The 22,114-nt window shown below is 36.5% G+C and overlaps 1 protein-coding gene across 17 annotated transcripts in view; it reads left to right on the top strand.

Annotated features, from left to right (window-relative positions):
• The window catches only part of PARD3 (par-3 family cell polarity regulator), a 426,318-nt gene that overhangs the window by 233,465 nt on the left and 170,739 nt on the right, over nt 1–22,114 (top strand). For 12 of the 17 annotated variants that reach the window (XM_042816943.1, XM_042816942.1, XM_042816938.1 and 9 more), the window contains 3 exons: nt 3,391–3,429; nt 14,629–14,817; nt 15,282–15,452. In XM_042816943.1, the coding sequence (XP_042672877.1) occupies nt 3,391–3,429; nt 14,629–14,817; nt 15,282–15,452 (399 nt within the window). The remainder of the gene's footprint in view (nt 1–3,390; nt 3,430–14,628; nt 14,818–15,281; nt 15,453–22,114) is intronic. The other 5 variants (XM_042816950.1, XM_042816944.1, XM_042816949.1 and 2 more) reach the window with 1 other exon arrangement.

The following is a 22,114-nucleotide window of genomic DNA, read 5'->3' as shown; positions in this document are numbered from 1 at the left end:
TATTATGCCAAAACAGAATATGTAAATACCTAAAAAGTGGAATATATAAAAAACAGTAGCCTTTTTTGAATATAAATGAAATCTCTCTATGCAATGGAAACCCTGCAGTTATTAATTTATCAGGGTAATTCAAAAAATGTTTCTGAGAAATTTACATCAAATGGAAATAAAATGATGTTTCATATTGTACCTGTTCCACTTGCATAATGTATACAGAAATTTTCTCTGATAATTATTCAAGATAATTTCTGTTATGAAAAGATAGACGGTGAATGTAGCAGTCTTACTTTGTTCTGTATTCAATTAAACTGCTGAAGTTATCTATTATTTGTATTATCATAGCTATATATAGCTCTAAAAATAAATTATTTGGCTTCATTATCATAAAAGTGGACAAATATAAGTGGCTTGTAGTGTGATGAATAGATTCTATCATTTTTCTATTGGTTTTGTGTTATTTTGAATGCAAAAAATAATAGATTTTTGTTTGGCCATTTCAAGACATTTAACATTAGTCTTTTATTTTCAAAACTACAATTAAACCTAGTAAGTCAAAATGACAGGGAATGTTGTAAACGTATCACAGTTTTAGCTGAGTATGCTTGGAATACGACTGAAAGTATTGATGCATCTACATGCAAGTTAAAATGAAGAGAAATGAACCATTTGAAATCATATTATGCCCTACATTAATGCTGCACCCATGAAAGCAATCTGTTTATAATTTCCTATGATGTGTAATTTTCACAGTATTGCTATCTTTCATAAAGGTGAATGAAAATGCTTTTTAAGTTTTCTAAATAAACTTAGAAATAAGAAAATTATTAATTTTGTGTATATTATTTCTATACTAAATATAGGAAAGTACATAATTAAATAGCGCATAATTTAACTTTCTATTTTGTTTGAATGTCTTATAAAAAATATATGGTGTGAGTATGGCATGTATTTAATGATAGTAATACTTGATTTAGGTCTAAAAATAACATGAAATTAGATCCTTTAAGTGAGTTTAACCTCGGTAGCCTGCCTGCTGCTGCTCAGGTGATACTCTGAGCTATTTTGGCAGACATCAGACTAGAGAAACCAGATCTTTTTGTCAGGTGGGCTCTTCAGTCAGAGGGTCAGATCTAACCTGCTGTACATTTCTGCAACTCCAGTTGAACAAATTGCACTGTGAGGATCTGACAGTATATGGGAGTGATGATCCTCTGTTGCATAAAGATGTGTTTGTTTGCATTTTGACTTGAAGAAATGTTAGGTATGCTCTGCTGACAGCCGTCAACGAGCATAAGCAGAATTGCTGGGGAAGGTGTTGAACTAAAACCCGTCATAAGGGCTGTTCTTTCTTCTCTGGTAAGAAATAACCTTAAAAGAAAAACATCTTTTTAGACAGCTCCTCTCATTGACTTTTACTAGCTTTATGTAGAAGATAAAAGAAAATTAATATTGGATGAGGGAGGGGGTCTGAAAGCATGTTGGTTCATCCTTTTGCCATACAAACCTTCTTTGTCTTTCTATCCTTCCCCTATTTCTGTCACATTTTCTACATTTGTATGCATTAAATTTTGCCTTAATGGGATATGTCTCAGAAACTGTAAGCATAAAATCATGTTATTTAATATTATCCATCCTATAAAGTGTTGGACTTGCTGTTCCTTGCTGAGCAGCACTCTGTTAAAACCATTTTATATTTGCCAACATTTGTACAGATAGTAATCCCAATAAAAGGGGTGTTTAAATTTTATGTTTTGGGCTATGGCTACATGAACGACTTTCAAAAAGTTATTTATCCTTGGGTTTCTTTATAAGTAAAATGAAGATAATAAACTTTCAGGAGAGTTGTGAGTTTAATGTCTGTGATGCACGTTGCCATTATTGTCTGGAAGGAAACTACAAAAATGTGTAGTTATATATAAAACTTAAAGGAATGTTAAACTGAGCCCATTGAGGTTAGTATGGGATTTTGTGTTGTCACATTAAGAGCTGTGAGTGTGATGGAGAACCACTATTCAGTGTAGCAGCTTCTATAATACAGATAATGGTAAAAGTGATTAAAATGTGGCCACAGTGTGTAAAATCAGATTCCACTGGATTCCACTCCCAACAGTGAGATCTCGAAAACCAGTTATGCTTCTTCAGAATACCAGGCATTTTATTACTTTCAGTGTTACTTAACGCCAAATATCTAATATCTTAGTGTTTGACCACATCACCGTGAGATTTTCTCATAAAAATCTCATCCTCTTGCCCCCTTCCATTATGAAAGGGGCGAGGAGTACTGTAATTAAGTTAAACTCACTAGACTGTCATCATCCTCACAAACCTGAAGTTAACTTCCTATGACATATTTTTGTAGAGCTTGCTACTGTTGAATCCATTGAGGTATTGGTTTGGGTTACTCAGCTTTTGAGCGAAAATAATTCTCAATGTTAGCAAAGAGAGATGGGCCTGCAGTTAGTCTCCCTTATCCTACAACCTTAACTTGTCCATTGCTACTTGTAGGTCCTTTATGTGTTCCTAGCATTTGCCTCCTTCATCTTTTGTTTTATTGGTTGTTGACTTTACCACTACATTTTCTTGAGTTCAAAAATTTCAATCTTCTGCAAGACTCCAAAACAAAAAAATCCAAAAAATTCTTGGTTTTCATTATGGAAGAATATCTGGTTAGCCTGAAAGCGATCATCCAGCCAGCAGCAAGATGATCCCTGAGTGTTTAAAGGGATTTTCGTATGGGTGTGCATGGCCTTGGAAGAGCAGTATTCCTTATTTGTGCTTCCAGAATTTTTGAGGAATGCAGAATGGTTTCTCAATGATGTATGTTTGCCTCATATGCCCTAAGACGTAAATGCAGAGTACAGGAGGGCTCCACCTATGGTATGCTAAAAGCACCCTCCTGTCTTTGGATACGCAGTGTGGTTATTCTGTTTCTGTTATTCAAACTTATGGCAAAGGGAAATCCCTTACTGAAATGTGAATGGATGTTTTTTAAAACAGATATTTAATTAAAATATTTGGAAGGCTTCATCTGGATTGCTGAGGTCATTCTTTGAAGCCCTCAGAGTAGAAGAGAAATGCCAGGGAGAACATCCAAGACATTCCACTAGCCAGACAATGGTGCAAGCAGTTGGGATCCTTCCTTAGCCAGATAGCCACCTTCTTCATAACCAGATTAAGCCAGGTGCGCTGGCCTCAGATTGCTGCACGTTATTTTTGTTCACTTCTCATTTAGTGCTAATTTAGAAAAAAATTGAATCAGCGTGATGAATGCCCTTCATTTTTCTCTTACCACTTCATGTCAGAATTAGACCTCTTTGCTTATCCCCCTACTAATAGATAGTTTATGTCGTATATAGCTGTGTTCTTATTTATGTTTTTTACTTCCTTTAGAATGCAGAACAAAGCCAGTCACAAATTCCAAAGGAAACGGTAAGAGCTTTGTCTTTTCCATACTGGAAGACTCACAAATGTTTTTAAACTGATATGGCACTTCTCCATCAAAGTTTCACAAATCCTCCTTTCACATTATATACTGTAGATGGCTCTCTCTAGCTTTACATTTTAAATGCATTTTTAATGTAATTTCAGATACTGTTTGAATATCGTGTAGAATTCAATTATTAGGTATGTTCAAACACTACTTGAAATTACATCTTTTTATATACAAAGACTTAAAGTTGAAATGGTAATAGTAACCTCTTAGTTTGTGTTACTTTTGGAAACTTAATTGTTTAAAAAATGATTATATGACCAAAACTTGAGATACAAAATCATAGCAATTAAGCACTTTGAATGTAAGTCTGAATTGATCTTCACACCAAACTAGGATTTCTTAGTTATTTCAAAGAAATTATAGGGAAGTAGTATCAAGTGTAACCCTTTGAAGATTGTAATAGGTTGCATATATTGTGTCAGTGAGGCTGTGTACCGATTATATACCTCTTTAGTCAGTGGGACAGACTCAGTTTTAGTACCGATTATACTAACATGCAAAACTGTTTACTAAAATAAAAGACTTTATGAAATATTACCATAGGATATTACAAGAAATGTACCTTAAATGTATGCCACATCTGAGTTGAAAATGCACTTGAAGAAGCTCCATTCAATTAGGTACCTATTTCAAAATTAAATATTAAATTAGGTTATAGAGAAATTACATGAGTTCGTGCTGAGATTTGAAATTAGTTAGAAAAGCTTCTGAAAAACAGTAAAAGCAACTCTAGATGAATTGGAATGCCTTGCCAGTGATGGTGAGATAGTATCTGAGATTAAATCAAGTTTAGGAGAAGAGATTTAACAGTCATCACAGTTTCGAGTGTATACAGGTTGGCATTATCAGTGTTTTAGTCCAATGCAAGGTAACTGGCAAAATGAGGTTTGGATTGAAGGCAGCTTTTTTTGTCCACCTTATGTTTTTCTTACACATCCTCTAGTCTGAAACTCATCTGCATAAGGGCTTTGCACGACTGTAGGTATATCATTGTGTCTGTCATGCCTCACAGTATCTTCTCAACACATCTTTACAATGCATGTGTGTCTCTTACCTTCTTAGTTTCTTAACGTGTACTGCTGATATGTGAGGAGATCAAAGATCAAAGCCCAGGATAGCATTTCTGCCTGTAATTGAATACAATTGAAAACAATTTGTGGGTGCGGCCTTATAAAAGTGTCCTGCTTTTAGGAGTTACATTGCAATTCTGCCACAAAATCTCACTAAGATTAGGCAGATTGCCTATTGGGTATTTATATAAAGTAATTGCTTATCTGTTGCAAACGTAATGTTTTGTAACAAATTCTATGGTGAAATCCTTTCTCTGCCGTTTTCTGTTCCGACTTCCCTGCCTCTTCTAAGACAAGTCCAAAGGAAGAAAGGCACTCTCATTTCTCATCCATAGGTGTGAGCCACACGTTTCTCATTAAGAAGGAGATAATGTGGGAGCAACAGGGAGCATATGAGTAGCTAGGGATTGCTGAAAAACTGTGCTTGAATCAGCCAGAAAGCCCAAACAAGCCTTAGAAATAAGGAAGTGAATTGGGAAACATGCAGAGACATACAGAGAAGGAATGAAGTGAGAAAGATGGTCAATACAAAAATATTTTTTTGCATAATGTTTTGTTTTCTTTCATTACAGAGTGAGATCTTTCTTTTAAATGAAAGCTAAAAGCAATAGTGACCAACAGTAGGAACAGTAAATATCTTAAAATTTCCCCCTTCTGGGTGAAAATAAAAACATAGACTAAATGTGAAAGATGTCAGTCAGTGTTTAAAATGCTTTTGCTCTTACCTCCTCCCTTTCAATCTTCTTTGCTTTGGATAGGTGTAATACAGCTTTTCTGCAGAACTGAATTCCCTCAGCTGCACATTAAAAATGCAGTCACACACTTGTTTTCCTTTTTAATTTATTTTTATTTTTAAAAGTGCTTTTCATTACTTTATTTTCCTCCAGTCTGCCTCTATCTCTGTTTATTCATCCTCTGTCTAATTTTCAAGTCTTTGAGATTTCTATCTTGTAATTTCTGTTTCTGTGCATGCTCTGATCTTTGTGCTGTTAGTTGTGAGGTTTTAGACTCCAAGAGTCAAGGACTTGATTTAGTAGAAAGCAAAGCAAAATAAAAGAAAAAAAAAAAAAAAGGATAGAAAAGTGTGATGAAAGCAGTGAAGCTATTAGAAATGAGAGAGGTGAAGTACAAAAATCTGCTTCTAATTTAAAGGGAAAATGGCTGTAGGGTTGTTTTTTTAATGGTTGTATGTCTTTGTAGAGAAATAGAAGAAAAATGCAACTTAGAAAATAAAGACGAAAAAAAAAAAAACCTGAAAATGAAAAGCCTGAAATAAAATTTATATATAGATACAAGAATATGAAGCCTAATTTATCAGTATGTTATTAACACCGAGGGGTTGCATTCATGAAACTGCTCATTTGAAATAATTTATACTAATATTGTGGCACTTGAACGCAGTACTAAAAATCTTTATGCATATAGTAGAAGAAAACCTTGACAATTGGTCTCCTTCTTAATTTATACTTAGCCTGGAATCATTCAGTGGCTTATTACTTACTTAACTGCCCTTCCAAGAAAGCATATAATTTTATATTTTGTGCACCTTCACAGAATACACATTCTTCTATTCTCATTGATGAACTTCCATAACTGGGGGGTTTGTTTAACATGCTAAGCTCAGAGAATCCAAGCTTTGCTCTTCAGTTAGCCATAAATAAAATAAATAAATTCAGATTGTTAATGAATCTTCAGCTCTGTCCAGTAAGTGTGCCCTAGTGAAAACTGGATGGATGTTTTTATTTCTTCTTTGCAGATGAATGGTACTGGTATTTGTTTTAGTCCTGGTGCAAATCTCAAAGCCCAGCTTTGCCCAGGCACTAGTTATAACCCTTGGTATAGCTGATGACAAAATAGAACAGATGCACCTATTTCTGAACATGGTGATTATTTGGAATGTAGGAGAATGACCGTAATATGAAAACCAGTAATTCATCATTATTACATTTCTGTTTCCAAGCATAATTATCTTAATCTTGTTACAGAGCATTCAAATGAACTGTTAATTATGCTATGTAAAACATCTGCCAATTAATTTTTCCCCCATACTCTTTGAAAGTCAATAGTGTTTCAGTAATATTTTGCTTTTACAATTGGCATTCACTGTTTGTTTTCTGAATTCAAACCGGCAAGTTAAGTTTCATGTAAGCATAGTTCTAGAGAAATAATAATTACCATATATGTGTATAAGTATTTTTTACAGGACATTGTCTGCAACTAAAGAAATTCAAAATTAGGACTCAGACTCCATTTTATGATCGCTGCACACAGCAGTATGGGAAGGCTTCAATTTCCACCGCTGCAGTAGGTGATCCAACCTTCTAAAAATTGAGCCAAGATTTCACATTCAGTCAGACCAGCCCTTACTACTGGCAGTGCTGATATTGTTAGATACAAAATGATTTGATCAAATGTAAAAGTGATGCTGCTGTTACTTTCACGATGTTTAGGAATCCTGCGCATAACTGATGCTGGTTGTTTTTATATCTTTTTTATTGCAATGAGACAGAAGGGTGATTACAATGCAATACGGCGTGCTGTTTTGAATGGTTTCAGGTTCTGTTTTTCATAAAGTTGTAAGATAAGAAGCAGATGAAATGGAAGAAACGAATGTGTAATCTCCTGCAGGATAATGTGTTTAGAGTAGGAGGTACTCTATGATTTAGTAGCTTGTTCTAGGGGCATTAATGAACAGAATGGAGACATAACTTGTGAATAATTAATATAATAATTGAGTGACTGTGCATGTGAATGCTCTTTGAACAGTTTGAATTCCCAGAATGATCAAGGGTGACCAACCAGCACTTCTGTGTTATGCTGTTCTTGAGTCTGACCCTGCATCTCGTAGCTTTGTCTCTGTTGTCCCCACAAGACTTAGCTGGGCTGTAGTGTGACTGTGGTACAGAGTAAGAAGCACCCACACAGACTCACTTCCTTCTGTGAGAGCTGGGAGTGCATTGCAGCTGTAGCCAGTATCTCAAAGTTTAGATTTTGAAACCTTCCTGGGCAGTTTCATGCCAGTTTCTTGCAAGCCAAAGCATCCCTTCCACCGGGTTTCCTCAGAGAAGCTTGTAGAATCACCCTGAAGCCCCATTATGTGCCTGTTATTATTCACCATGATTGTGCTGTTTCCTACATGCCAGCCTCAGTTATTTTGGATAATGAGAAGCTGACTGTATAAGGTATTTACAATTCAGGCAGGAGATATAGGATTGGGACTGAAAGGGGCCCTGAGGTCCTTTGGTTGGTCATTTGCTAACACAGGCAATGTGATCATGGGTTCTTCCAAACACTGGGCTTAACTTGGGTGAGTACACAGTTCATGTCATTACTTAAAATTCCTCTGGAAACTCACTGGTTATGTACAAAGCTTACTTTACTGCACTGTTGCCTTTAGATGCTTGGTGTTAATTCTTTCTTGCTATGAAATCCTGGGAAAAACAGTGAGATGAACTGGTTTGCCACGGTTGCCTGAAAGCCTCTAGCAGAAATTGGCATGAGACGAGGGGCACTCCCAGTGCCCAGTACGAGTTCCTTGTCCTCAACTTCTGCAAAGCTGTTGTGTTGCTTTCAACTTGTTATTCTGTCTGGCTTTCCCAGACACTCTATCTGTTTCTTTAGTCTTTCAGGTCTTACACAGCCAGTGTAGAAGAGAAGTATAAAGATTTTTAGGGAGCTGTGTCATTAATGTGTTGTGCATTGAAGTTTTTCTGGGACAAGGCATAGTACAGAGAGCTGTAGATTTATAGACTTCTTTCGCAAAGCAGACACCTGCTGCGTGTCTAATCCCTTGGTTTTCCTTTCTCCAGGAAAAGCATCTGTAAAAAAAAAATAATAATGAAAAAAAAGAGAGAGGTTATCATTACAATTGTGTATTTGTCTCAGAGCATACAGTTGGAGCATAAAGTTTGAGTAGACGCAATTTGGAGTGGGTTATTTTGATCTCAAATGATAGATGATAGTCATTATGGTAAATGTAATGTATAATGAATGAAATATTTTTAGTGGTGTGATCACTTGATTTCAAACATAGAATTTTGTCTGCTTAAAACAGTTCCTACAACACCCCAGATCACAATGTTAGCATTAGGAAGAATAATGTTAGTGTAGACAAGCAATGGTGTTTTTATATAGATAAATAACAACATGTGGATATACTTAAACATGGGCTTTTGCAAAGCTTTGATTTTCACGCTAAATGAAAATCACATGCTAGAATTTTTTGTGCTTCGGAAAAAAATTAATTTTTTTCCTAAACCATTTTTTAATCCATCAAAAGCATTAAACTGCAGACATTTTTAGAATATGGAACATGTTTTTGATACTAAATTAAATCTTTAAAATGGACATAACTGGAAATATAACAAGCCTGTTTTGCAGTATTTTCATGAACTAGCATTTCTGTGCGTAAGGGCGTACCAAAGTTAATCCACATATAATATGCAAAAATATTTTTCTTGATAGGATTAAAATTAAAGCAGACCACATTTCCCTTAAAATCTTACAATTCAAATATAGTTTTTGATATTTAGCAGCTGCTGTTTGATTTGAACAAGCGTGCAGTATTTGCCAGATGTGACATATTAACTTAGCTAATATGAATAATGAGTCTCAGTGTATACATGCAAATAAGATTCATTAGTGTTTATCTAACATATGGGAGATATTAAAATACTTAACCTAGGAAGAGTTAGAAAAAGAAAGCAAGCACAAGAATTTTAGTTGATTATTTGGCTTATGCTGTATTATCTTTTCATAATCTAGGTAAGTAGATGCTTTGGACTCTTACAAGCTGTTATACAGGACATGGTTGTTTGATTTAAAATAATAAAAGGAAGGAAAAAGATCCTGTAGCATTTCAGGGGGAAACTTGGATGGAAGCATGGAATGCACATGTTGCTCTCCGATCAGGAGGAATGCGTTTCTCTGCTGGAGGTGCAGTTTGAAATCGAAATAATCTGCTGTTATATGTGTCTGTGGTGCCTAACCATACCAGGGTGTATCAGCTCTCAGTTATTCCTCCTCCGGAGGGGCCTCAACTGAAGTCAGAGAGGTGTGTTCAGGGCCACCTACGCTGCTCTGTTTTCGGTACCTCTAGCAGTAATACATCTGTATTTTTAAAAGGACCAAACATTGGCCCCCACAAAACAGCTGCTGATCAATGGAGCTGTTGTTTTGGTTCCTTAGGGCTGCTCAATATAAATGTTGGATGTTTATGTGATAACATATGATAAAGGTGAGTTTCATCATGTTTTGGTGTATTTCAGTTCAGAAGGTTACCTGATGTGGCAGCAATGTCACCTACTTAACTTGAAAGACAAAACAATTAGAACTATCTCTGAGGTCAAGAACATCTGTGTAATACCTAATAGACATCTTTCTCCCGCAAGTACAATGTTAATTTCAAAATAAGAATTTTGTTCTGTTCTAATAGTACTGAGACAAATTTTACTGACATACCCTAATTGTATCCTAACATACAGGATTTATGATTTCTCATTTTTACTGGTACTCTTTTAGAAAGGAATAAACAATGAATGCTGTTTTAAGATCCTCTAAAGATTTTAAATATCCAGGAAAAGGCTGTGACTTTAGTCTGGCTGCCCATTATTGGAACCAAATGAATACATCTGTGATTTCGTATATTCCATTCCTTTTATAACATACAATTCTTAGACTTGGTGAGCTCTTGGAGGTCCATGAAAACTCAAACTTCAAATAAAAAAAGAATGACACATTTGTGAGGTGGATAGGATAACAAAATAAAAATTAAGCAGAGGCTTAGGGCTGCACTGTGACAAGACTGGGCACAGAAGGATTTAGGGGCAGGCAAAATGGATAATACTGATGAGGTCATTAGAGTTATTTAGTGGGGTTTGTGCTCTAGTTACTTAATTTATCACATCAATATAATCATCACATAAGAAAGAATGTGTTTGCTGTTGTACAGCCATGTAGGTGTTTATACAGGAGCCCTGCAACTGTTCCCACTTCTGTTGTATACATAACTCTGAAAGATAGTTACCCTCTAAGTGTGGGATTCAGCTCTGTTACTGGCTTCTGGGAGTGAAAACAGCAAAGTGCTGTTTTTTGCTCAGAGTCCCATGATTGACTTCTTTTCTCTCTATGCAATCACAAGTAACTTGCAGACAAGTTTCAGTGGCCCAGTGGCTGCTGAGAAGTCTGCATGTCTAAGCTTGCAAGAGAATGAACTTCTCTGTAGAGAACGCAGCCGGATTTGTAGCTGCAGCGAGCCACTTTGAAAACCTGTCCCAGCTTGATTGAAAATTGCTTCCCCCGTTAGGTGGGAGGAGGCTTTTCTTTTTTGTTAGCTTTCTTTTTTCACCCATCTCATGCTGTTTATTCACCAGCTGAACCCTGATGAGATTTTATCAAGGGAAGAAGTCCCAAGCACAAAATTTCTTTGTAGCTTTTAAAACGTAAATGGACAGTAGTAGATGCTGTTACTAACAAGATGCAATAAGCGTATTACACTGTTACTGTCAAAGTCCATTTTTATGTTAATTATAAAATTATATCAGATTTTATAATGTGATCAGAAACTGATTTTATATGGAAGGGTAATAAATTTTCCCTCCCTTTATCTTTCTTTAATCTCTGCATATCTCAAACATCGTCATCATTTTGTTCTAGTCAGTAAGTTTATCTTTAAATTTATGTTATATTTACATTGCATTTAAAAAGTGAAAAATGTATCTTCAATGTCATCTAGCATAAATTGATGCTAAGTATGAATTTGAAGCCAAAAAAAAAAAGGTACCTATATAAATTATCACCAATCGAATTTTTATTACAAATTACATACTTGAGCAGCTTCATTCATCCAGCTGAAGTCATTTCAGATGACCTTTTCCTTAGCAGACTCTGTCTGAACAGAATATTGTTCTGCTGTTAATTGTTTTGGATGTAGTGTGTGAAAAATCTCAAGGGAGTTGAGTTTTGTGCTGAGGGTTCATAGTACATAATTTTTCTTGCATGTTTACTTCTGGTCTGTCAAGGTATATGAAGCAATAAATTTCTCCCACAGATCAACTAATCATGAAAATAGTGTTGAGGTGTTTGATTGACACAGTTAAGATGTTAATTTAGAGTATATCAAGATCAAATGGAAGTTATTGCAATTAGGAAGTGATTGTGTTCTCAGTGTAAATTTTTAAATGATGCATTTTAGATTTCTGTGCATTTTTATTCTGTTTCATGGATGTATTGGAGAATTTCTGTAGTTTATTGCATTTATATTCTTATCATGCAGTACAATTTCGATGTAAATTTTTCCTTATGGAGGTAGATATTTAATTATTGGGGAGAATCAGTGCCTATTTAGTATTTCTGTAATGTAAAGCACTTTGGTTAAAAAGGATTCGGTCAATCTTAATGTATTTGTATATTTATTCATTTATGTATATATTTATCACGACTTTTGGTTCAAAATATCAGTGTCAGGCTGAAATCTCATTGTTTATTTCTCAGAAAATGCCTCCCTTTGTTCACACCTCAAGTTTTCTGACAAATATGTAGTCCTTTCCCGTGCTTTGCATGAAATACAGTTTGTGTTCAATGTATGACATACAGGTGGACCTTCTTTGGTACTGTGATGTGGCACAAATGCTGTGAGTCTGTACTTTAATATCCATAGTTCTTGGATCCTAAAGGTTCACTTTTCAAATGCCATATTTTTCTCCAGTGTGCTTCTAGCAGAAGTGGTGGGGCATCTCCACACTCAGGCTCTCCAGCTCTGTGTTGTCACTGGATTGTTTCCTTGTTTAAGTTCTGTAGAAAATAGACAACGGAAGAACCACATTATGAGCAGGACTGAGCTGACAGAGCAGCTCTTTGGGTTCAGTGAGGAGAAGGACCGAGGCCATTAGTCCATTCAATGGAGACACTGATGGAGGTGCTCCAGTGGGCCCATGGACGTTTGGAACTGTACCCAACAGAGCGTGAGGAGAAGCAGTTCAGTGGCCTACACTGCAAAGTGGCTGAAATGCTTGTGTACTTTTTAGAGCATTAGAAAACATTGAGGAAGGGAGAATTGATTGTAAACTTATAATAACAGTAGTGAAGAATAATCTAGTGAGCTTGTGTGGTTTGGAGTACCAATGCATCCTGCCTTGGCTTTATCTCCCTTTCGGCTCCCTAGCTCTTTGTCCTGCTATTATTTGTTAATGAAAATGAAAGCAATCAGTGTTATAAAAAAATCAAAAGTAGTATGTTTCTGTCTCAGATTGCTTTATTCTGCAGCTATCTGACAAAAAGTGCATCTCAACTGTATCTTGTAGCTAGTGGTTTTGTGATTCAAACAGGAAAATTAGGGTTGCAGTTTTGCCAAAACCTGAAGATTATGTTTTAAATCCAATATTTTTTCCATACACACAGAAGATATTTCCACTCCTGATGGCAAGCACAGATAATGCTCATTTGCACAGCCAAGAGATATGTTTGGATAATGGGATTCATCAGCAAGCTGATCTGGTACTTGGAGAGGGGGATATTAAGTTTGTAGTACGCTTTGTTATAACCAAGAGATGGTTACATGTGTGTGTGCAATGCAGTGAAAAGAGCTGGTGAACACATTAAGGCTCATGCTTTTAACCAAATGGGAAAAGACAGAGCTCCTGTTTTCCTTCCCCTGGCTGTTCCAGTGCTCTCAACAATCTGACTTCCTTCCCATATGACATTTTTGCATTGCATTTCTAGGTCAGTGGTGACAAAACTAGCATGTTTTGCCCAAACTGATAATCGCAGTCTACTGTACTCGACATGGCTTTCACATCCATCTCTGTAGTAGTCTGTGTTTGGATTTCAGAAAAGCCTGTCAGCTTTGCATTTCCTCAGATCTTAGAGACAGGGATGGCTCAGCAAGCAAAAGTTAACTTGTGGTGCATCTTGTCCTGCTTCAATTGTCTGAGGGTAGAAAGAAATAGGAGCGAGTTCTGCAAAGAGATGAGAGCAACATGGGAAAAATGGGTGTAAAATCAGAGTAAAAAAGAGAGGTGATTTTAGTAAATCTTTTTTTGCCAAGATTATGAAAATATTGGGCAGAGACAAACTACTGACTACTGGACATTATGGTGGATGTTCTCTTACTGTTGCTTCTTCATGTGGGTGATAAATGAACAGTGCACTTTGGTCTCTCCATCGTCTGTTGAATACCATGTCCACACCTGCTGCCCTCACAAGTGCCACTGCTCTTTTGGAGCTTGCCAGGGACCCTGCTCCAACCTGTCTCCAAGGCATTTGCTGGGCCACCAGTTCAGCAGGAGATGAAGCGAAAGGGCACTCACCTTCCCTTCATGGCTTTTGGTGGTATTGGAGTGCCCTGACAGCTCCTTGCCAGGGGCACTGGCTGGACTGTGATTATAATTCCAGGTGTTCAAAATCTGGGATTGTCCTAGTGAAGCTAAAACAGCGTGGAGAGCAGTAAAGAACTGAAGATGTGAGTAGAATGACAGAGGAAAAGGGAAGAGCCAGAAAAGATGGGAAAATTGGCATGCTGAACTGGATTTGACACTAAGCCTGGCAATAGCAGAGATGTGTCGTTCAGATCTCAGCTGTGTGATTTTCTGTTTTTCCTAATACAGCTAGTTTTAAACAAAATGAGGGAACTGAATAATTTTTGAAATTAATTTTCTTGCAAGTAGTTTCTCCCCATGAATCACAAAGATACCACGGATTATGATGATTATGATTTTAAAAATTCTGTAAGTAGTCAAATCACAAAATATTTCAGATATGGCTTTTTTTGGCTAATGAAATAGTTTATGTGTGTTGGCACTAATGACACATTCAGTAATGGCATACTATTCAATTATTTGACTAGACAGAGAAGCACTTAGACACAAACATAAGATATTTCTGATTCCAGGCATCAGCTGGAGGTGATTGAAAATACACTATTTGTTCATGTTTTTTCAAATAATTACTGTGGAAAATATTGTGTCAATGCAGTTGAAAGCATTTTTTTTAAATGCTAATAGCTGTGGAAGAAAGAGAATTCCTGAGGAGAAATGCTCTTCTGTAATCCCATGTTAATCTTCCTGACAGAAAGCAGAAGAAGAAGAGCTTGTTCTCACACCTGATGGCACCAGGGAATTCCTGACATTTGAAGTTCCACTTAATGACTCTGGATCAGCTGGACTTGGTGTGAGTGTCAAAGGGAATCGGTCAAAAGAAAATCATGCCGATTTAGGAATCTTTGTCAAGTCCATCATTAACGGTGGAGCAGCATCCAAGGTAAGAAGGAACATCTCTGTGCTTTGTCTTCCTCTGTTTTCCATTATTATGCTATTTTGAAAATAACCACATGTACAGAAATGAGATTGCTCTTTAACTAACATTTTTTAATTGTGCCATTGGAGGTAACATTTCAATTTCTACGAAACGTCTTGTTTAGTACTGGATGATTTTAACAGCTTTTAAAGATTCCAGGTAGGACACAAGCATCTCTGGTGCAGTTCATTTAGAATGCTATTTACTCAAACAGATTATGGTAATGGCTTGAGTGCAAATCAGTGAATGGTTGGAATACACATTTCCTATGACAACTGCAATAGAAGCTGTAACATGAGTGTCCTCTTGGCTATAAACTGTTCGGTCTTAGTATAGTTTGATTCTTTTTCATTTTTTCCCCTCTCTCCATCAGACTACACTTCTGCATAGCATATTTTGTGTGACTGACGATAACTTTTCCCTTCCAGGATGGCAGGCTTCGAGTGAACGATCAACTAATAGCAGTAAATGGAGAATCATTACTAGGCAAAACAAATCAAGACGCTATGGAAACTTTAAGAAGATCCATGTCCACTGAAGGAAACAAACGAGGAATGATTCAGCTTATTGTGGCAAGGCGAATAAGTAAATGCAATGAGGTAATATGCTTCTGATATTGGGGTTGGGATTTTTAACTTCTTCTAAGTTATTTCTCTTTATAGGAGATGTTCTGTTTCTTCTGAGACTAGGAAAATAATATTTGAGGAGCTAAAGAAAGAGAGAATTACAAAATGATCTGAATTTCAGTGTTAGACGTGTTAACCTTATTACCAGATCAATAAAGTTTTTCTTTTGAGTATTTTCATCAATGGATAACAGGAAACACTGAATAAAACTATATTGATTTTGTAATTGGATCCCACTGCTTATGTGATTTTTGTTCTTTGAAGGTTTTAATGCAGGTCTATTGAATCTTTAATTTATAGACTTAGTGTCAATTGACTTGCTTCTTTGTCACTTTGAATTTTTTTTAAATGAAAAGTAAAGCTTATATATCTCATTACTTCATTTTATCTAAGCAATTAGAAGTTCCCTTTAAAGATTCTTCAAAATTGGATGCAAATAATTCTGTTATTTTCAATATGTTGTATCTTCACCTTCATTGCAGGGAAGTACTAGACACTGAAGTCAGGGCTCAGCGGTGATTCTTTTTCTGATATTCTTTACAGCTTTGGTCTTCTCCAGTGCTGTGTTTATGTGTTGATGTTTTCAAATGTTTTTGTGATTTGTGTAAGTTTTACCTTCTAGATTAATGTAAACAACGTTATCTAGTAGAAATATGTGGACATATGATACTGAGAAAGGCTGCAGATGCTGTGTAGGACTGAGCTAGACTTCAAAATGATTTTGATGCGTTAGAGAAATGTTACTGAGTGAAATAAGATGCGGCTGAATGGCAGATCAGGGAGACGTCTGTTCTAAAGGCATCTAAAGTCATTCATTCACTCTTTCTAACACCAGTAAGGTCTTCTCGGAATTCTTCCTTTTCCTTGAGCAAAAGGAAAAGAACAAAGTGGTTTAGTGTTGCAGATCCTGCCTAAGGGGAAAGGGCAGGGTTTACTTTTTAATGTGTAAAATCCATCTTTAAAAAAATTCCCATTCATAGCTTCTTAATTGAAAAGCAGCTTTCTTTTTTGAAAAAGACACCGGTTTCTCTAAAAGTATTAAGCTTTTCCTGACTGAGTGCTTATATGTAGCTTTAATACATACACACACGCTGCTGGAAAGACAGTTTGGATGCTCACTGGTTTCTCACCTGGTGTCGATAGAATTCTGACCTTTTAATATTTGGTAACGTCCTGTGTTCACAAGAGTTCTGAACTCCAGAGGATATAGATTCTCTCAGTTGGAGTCTTTCTTATTTCAAGCCAATTTCAGGTTTTTTTTGTATGTTTCTATATGGGAAGAAATATTTTAGTCTATTTCTGTGTTTACATTTTTTCTTCTAGAAAGGGCACAGAAAGCTTTCTTTCTAATTTTAGTTAAAGTCTTCTAGAACAAATGTATCTAGACAGTGTTTATAAACATCATGGAGCAGCTCCTTAAATCTGGTAGTATTGCTGATCATTCACAATAAAAATAATCTTCTGCCCTACATCTCTTTGATATTTACACAATTTTTTTTTTTTGCAGAAATCATTTGGCAAAAGTGGCATGTTTTACAGTATTTATGTTCTGAATGAAGGAAATGATTTTAGAATCAGATTTACATATGCTGAGATGGATTTGTATCATGAGGAAGGGTGGGAAACGGTATCTATCTGAGTCTATCTTAGTGGGTTTTGTGCATTTCCTAACATCTTTATAAGATAGCGAGATGAGCCATCATGATTTGGAGAAGTGTTGATGTGCAATTATTGGAACTGTGATCACCTTTATTAAATAATTTCTTGGTAACCATTATTCTCAGGAATACTTGTCATCCCATTCAGCCAAGGGAAATACGATGTAAATACTATTTGTGTATTTTAATATGATGAAGTCACAAGCTGCATGAACATAAAACTATTTACCTGCTGAGCTGGCACTATTGAAGAATGTTTTCTAAAAGCCTTGCAGGCCCAGACTTCAGTAAAATGTAAAGCAAAGAGAAATTTTTCTCACCATTTGGGAATTAAACCCTAATTCCTTTTTTAGGAATCGAAAGGATTTAAACTTTAGATATTCTTATATAAGATTGATAAACTATGTTAATATTATTTATGTATATGACATGAAGATCACATATGAGCATAATGCTTAGGTAGTTCAGCCCCCAAATAATGCATATGTAGACTGAGGCCCCTGTGGAGAGCAGCACAGCGTGGCTGAGGCCACGTCTTTGTAACTTGTGCTTACCTCAGCAGTTTTGATTTCTTAGATGCTCTGGTACATAAGATGTTCTAATAGAATATTCCTGTAACTGCTACCAGATTAGTGTACAGTCTTTGTGAAGATTTTTAATATCAGGAAAAAAAATCCGAAAAACATGGCATCTGTCCAGAGGCAGATTCAAGAGGTTAGGAGGAGAAGTATCACACAGGCGGATCCTGTCACACATTTCATTAGCTTGTTCTTCAGAAAAGGGTTTTCACTTTCTTTTCTCAAAGACAAAAGGAAATCTTCACATTTACACAGCTCTTTATTTTACCTGGCATTTCATGTGGGTATGCCTCACTTTTTGGTCTCCCAAAGTGTCACCCCAAAATAACAATAATAAAGATCCTGTTCAATTGATTCCTTTCCTGTGTTGATTCAGGATTGTATGTGCCCATGTGACTGACAAAAATAAATAGCTTACACTCTCGTTAGTCTTGCAGAACCACAGTTAAGTGGAACAGAGCCCGATTATATTCCCTTTAGTGCTTTGTCAACAGAATTGTTTATTCCATTCCATTCTGGTGACATGGTCAGTGCCGCACCGCAGCCCAAGGTCAGGCCTCTGCCTCCTGGAATTCTTTGTTTTGCATTTGCAAAATGAACTCATGTTCTTTTGAGAAAGATGGGCAACTCATCTTTTCTCTTGAGTAAGAGAGAGTTTGAATTGGATTTTAAGAAAGCTGTATGAATACTAAGTTCTTTTATTTTTAATGTTCATTTTTCATAATCAGCCCTAAGCATTGTGAGGAGGGGAGAATTGATTTGATGATTTGACGTTGTAGTTCTGCAGAGCACTGTCCCTTTGTCTTTTTGCTCAGACCAAAAAAATTCATGTGTCCTTGATTCCTTTTGTAGTTGGATTCTTGTCTAGAAAGGAGGATGGCTCAGTCCCTGGGTGCTGGCTGAGAAAGGCAGGGACAACCACCTCCCTTCTGCTGCAGGTGAGCTGCTTATTTTTTGGTCAGAAAGTCTTTAGGCTTCCATACTTAGCTTGAGAAACTGTTTCGGACTGTAGTGCAGCTGCCTCTGATACTCCTTGTTCTGTGCCAGCATTATTCTCTTGCAGCTTCACCAGTTCTCTGGTAGTAGACTTAGGTTGGTTCTCTGCTGTAGACTTAGGAAGCATTTATTGTAACAATGAAAGCATACATAAACACCCTAACCATATTATCTTGTCTTCAGACAAGTAGTGAGGGGATCATTTACATCATCATCTCTGACATAACTGTAAACTCAAAAGAGACCACAAACTTCCCAGAAGGTAGAAAGCCTTTTTATGCTGTTGTGGTTTTACTGCCTGCCAGAAGGGTTTTATTGACTCACCTGGAGACACAGTCTAACCTATCTAGGTTTTCAAGTGAACTATCTTGTAGTAAATATTGATAAAAGCATGGAGTGAGTGGTAGTTATGAATGAACTCCAAGCTAGGGCTGTGGATTAGAAATTTTTTTGTATGCATTGCATCTACATAGAGCACAGTAATATAGTTTCCTCTGTAAACTGCCCTGTTACAAAAGTTGCAAAGCTTTATTTATAATTTATTAATATCTCAGCCACTCCAGAACAAATCACACAGTGAGTATGTGATGGATGTTGCTAGATTAGTATAACAAAAACATTTTTCTATCATGTAGCATGGGATTTGGATACAGCCTAGCCCACTGGGATTAGCATTCTGGGTTGACACTTAAACTCTCCTGTATAAGCAGAGATACTATAAGTTGAGTTTCCAAAGTTGTGTAGACAGTGGCAAAAAAAGAAAGAAAAAGAAAAAAAAAAAAGGAAGAATAACAATAGTGTTGACTTGATAATCACATATGGCCAATATGTAACAGGTCAGTTTTCACAGGATGTAGCCACGCAGCTTTTTGGGTCTTTAACTCATTGTTGATTTTTTTTTTTTTTTTTAATTACTGAGGAGCCTAAGATTTAAGGAGAAACACTTGAGCTCCTCGCAGTGTGTTCAGTTAATTAGTGATATTATGACAATTAGCCTGCATGGGCAAACAGCTGCTGGCTGTATCACCATAATGCGTGTGCAGCGCTTAGGCGTGACTGTCAGCCAGATGAGTGCAGCTGCTGGCAGTATGTGCTGATTCAAGAAAATAAAGGTAATTGTTACTTTCGGAATCCTGCTCTCTTCAGTCCTTCAACCTGGACAGCTTAGAGACGCAGATTGCTTAGAGGCACACACAGTCAGCACTTGTGTACCATTAAGAGAGAGTACATCACCATTTTCCTCAAAATGGGAGATTTCAAGGGTTTTTCTTGTCTGTCTCACCTTTTTGACAGAAATAATGTCATGCCAAACCTGCCTGAAAAAAAGATTTGCAAACGATTTGCAGATCTCCAAATTTTTTTCCGCATGTCTGTTCATCTTTGCTCCAGTTGCTGCGTTGAAAAAAGAGTGTACCTTGAAGTGGAGAAAGTCATCAATCCAGACCATATAAGGACCTTACCACCTAATCAACTGCTTAAGTAAATTTGCAGATTAGTGCGAGAGACTGTTCAAGTGAGTGGTTTCCTTACAAAAAGAAAAACAAAAGTAACAAACAAACATCTATTCTTTCCAGTATAAAATATTCAGCATCATTTTTTCCTTTAATACATTACTTACTTACTTTGAAATTCATATGCTTTTTTTGTTTATTTGTTTTTCCTCACTGGATGAGTTTGTAAAGTCATTCTGGACTTCAATTAACTATCAAAAAATCTCTAATATCTTCTTCAAACACCAGTTTCACTGTTTAGCCCCTTATCCAGGTCACTGATAAAGCTGCTCATCAGTTTAAGCTGTTCCCAGACTGGAACCTGGGGGGAATCTACAGCTGACTCTTCTCCATCCTGAAGACTGATTTGTGTTTCCAATCCTTTAGCCAGATTTTGATTCAGCAAATGAAAACCTAGTCCAGTTCTATGAAAAATTACCTTCTTTAAAGCCTTTGATATGAAGCTATGGGAAAAGCTTTTGGAAAATGCTAATGTATTATGTCTGTTTTATTGCCTGAGAGAACTTAGAGAGCTTACTGGCATCTCTGTGCAACTCCAGCATGTCAGTGAGGCAGGATTTCCTCTGACAGACTAGCATTGCCGCCTCACAAACTTGTGTCACCCATTCTCAATGATTTTATCTCAATCTCTTTATTGTAGATTCCACCATTTAATCTTGAACACCAGGCTCCTGGGTCAGTAGTTCCCAAGATCACTTCCAGGTGTATGGGCAACCACCAGTCCTCTGGCACCACAGCCATTCTTAATAGAATGTTGTACATTTTGGCTAGCAGTTATGCAGTTTCGCATACGTGTTCCTTCAGGGCTTCTGTGAGAATGCCATTCAACCTGGGTGACTTTCTCACCTACCCATTTGATCTAATGTTTCCTAGGTGTTTTCTTCTGGTTGACCTTGGTTCTTTGTCTTATTTGCTACAAAGGCTGAGGTCAGGTATAGAAATCTCCCTGGTATATTTGACAATAATGACAGACACAGAAATCACTGAGCTTCCCTGCTATGGGTTTATCCCTCAGAACCTCTTTTGCTCATTTGCTGTTGAGTAGTGCCAGTGATCCCCTGGGTACATGCCTGATGTCCCTGGAGAACATTTTATCTTCAGTCTGAGTATCCTATGAAGGGTACTGCTTAAAATCATTAACCTCTCTCTTAATTTCTTGGGCTGTTTTGGTGGGTTTTTAAAAATTGTGGCACATTATACTTGAGTTTCTAATACAGTGTTTGTTAACAGTCAGTTTAGAGTCTTCTAGTAGTCTTTTCAGTGTGTGAATTCCAGAGAATAATTATTAAAAAAATAGTGAGTGAAATATAAATATGTTTACTTATTTCATCGTGTCACTGTGTCTTCCATTCTGTTGAACCTGTGCCCATTTACTATGAATTATTTTTGTCTCCCTTAACCATTTGCTATCCCTGTCAGTTTATAAACTCCATGTTGACCCAGTTTCCTCCTCAGTAACTTACCATCTAAATACATTCTGCAAAGCTGTACTTTTAGCTTGATCAGAACAAGAATGCAACACTTCTTAGAAACATTATACTAATTAAATTTAGATTTAATGATTCCTGTTTGTGCATATACGTCAAAACTGATCTCTTACTGGCTATTACCTACATTTTCCCATCTTGCAAAGTTTCTCCATAATGTGGGAACTCAACCATAGCTAATATTGGTTAGTAGTAGTGTAAAATTATCTGTTGAAAACGAAAATTGAAGCATTTTGGATATCGTATTAGCCACAGTACGCAGATAAGAAAGGAGAAAGAAAGCCTGAAGAATGATTTTGTGTGACAGAAAGAGCCTCAGAATCCTGAATGCAGCATAAATTTTAACAAATCTGTGTACTGGCTTCTTAAAACCCATAATGCTTTCATGCCTGTATTTGGATAACT

The sequence above is a fragment of the Centrocercus urophasianus genome, unplaced genomic scaffold, assembly GCF_019232065.1.
Source record: "Centrocercus urophasianus isolate 14NV4802_14NV808 unplaced genomic scaffold, USGS_Curo_1.0 seq_16, whole genome shotgun sequence".
NCBI lineage: Eukaryota > Metazoa > Chordata > Aves > Galliformes > Phasianidae > Centrocercus > Centrocercus urophasianus.
The sequence above is the reverse complement of the archived record's forward strand: the minus strand, read 5'-3'. Positions and strand labels throughout refer to the sequence as shown.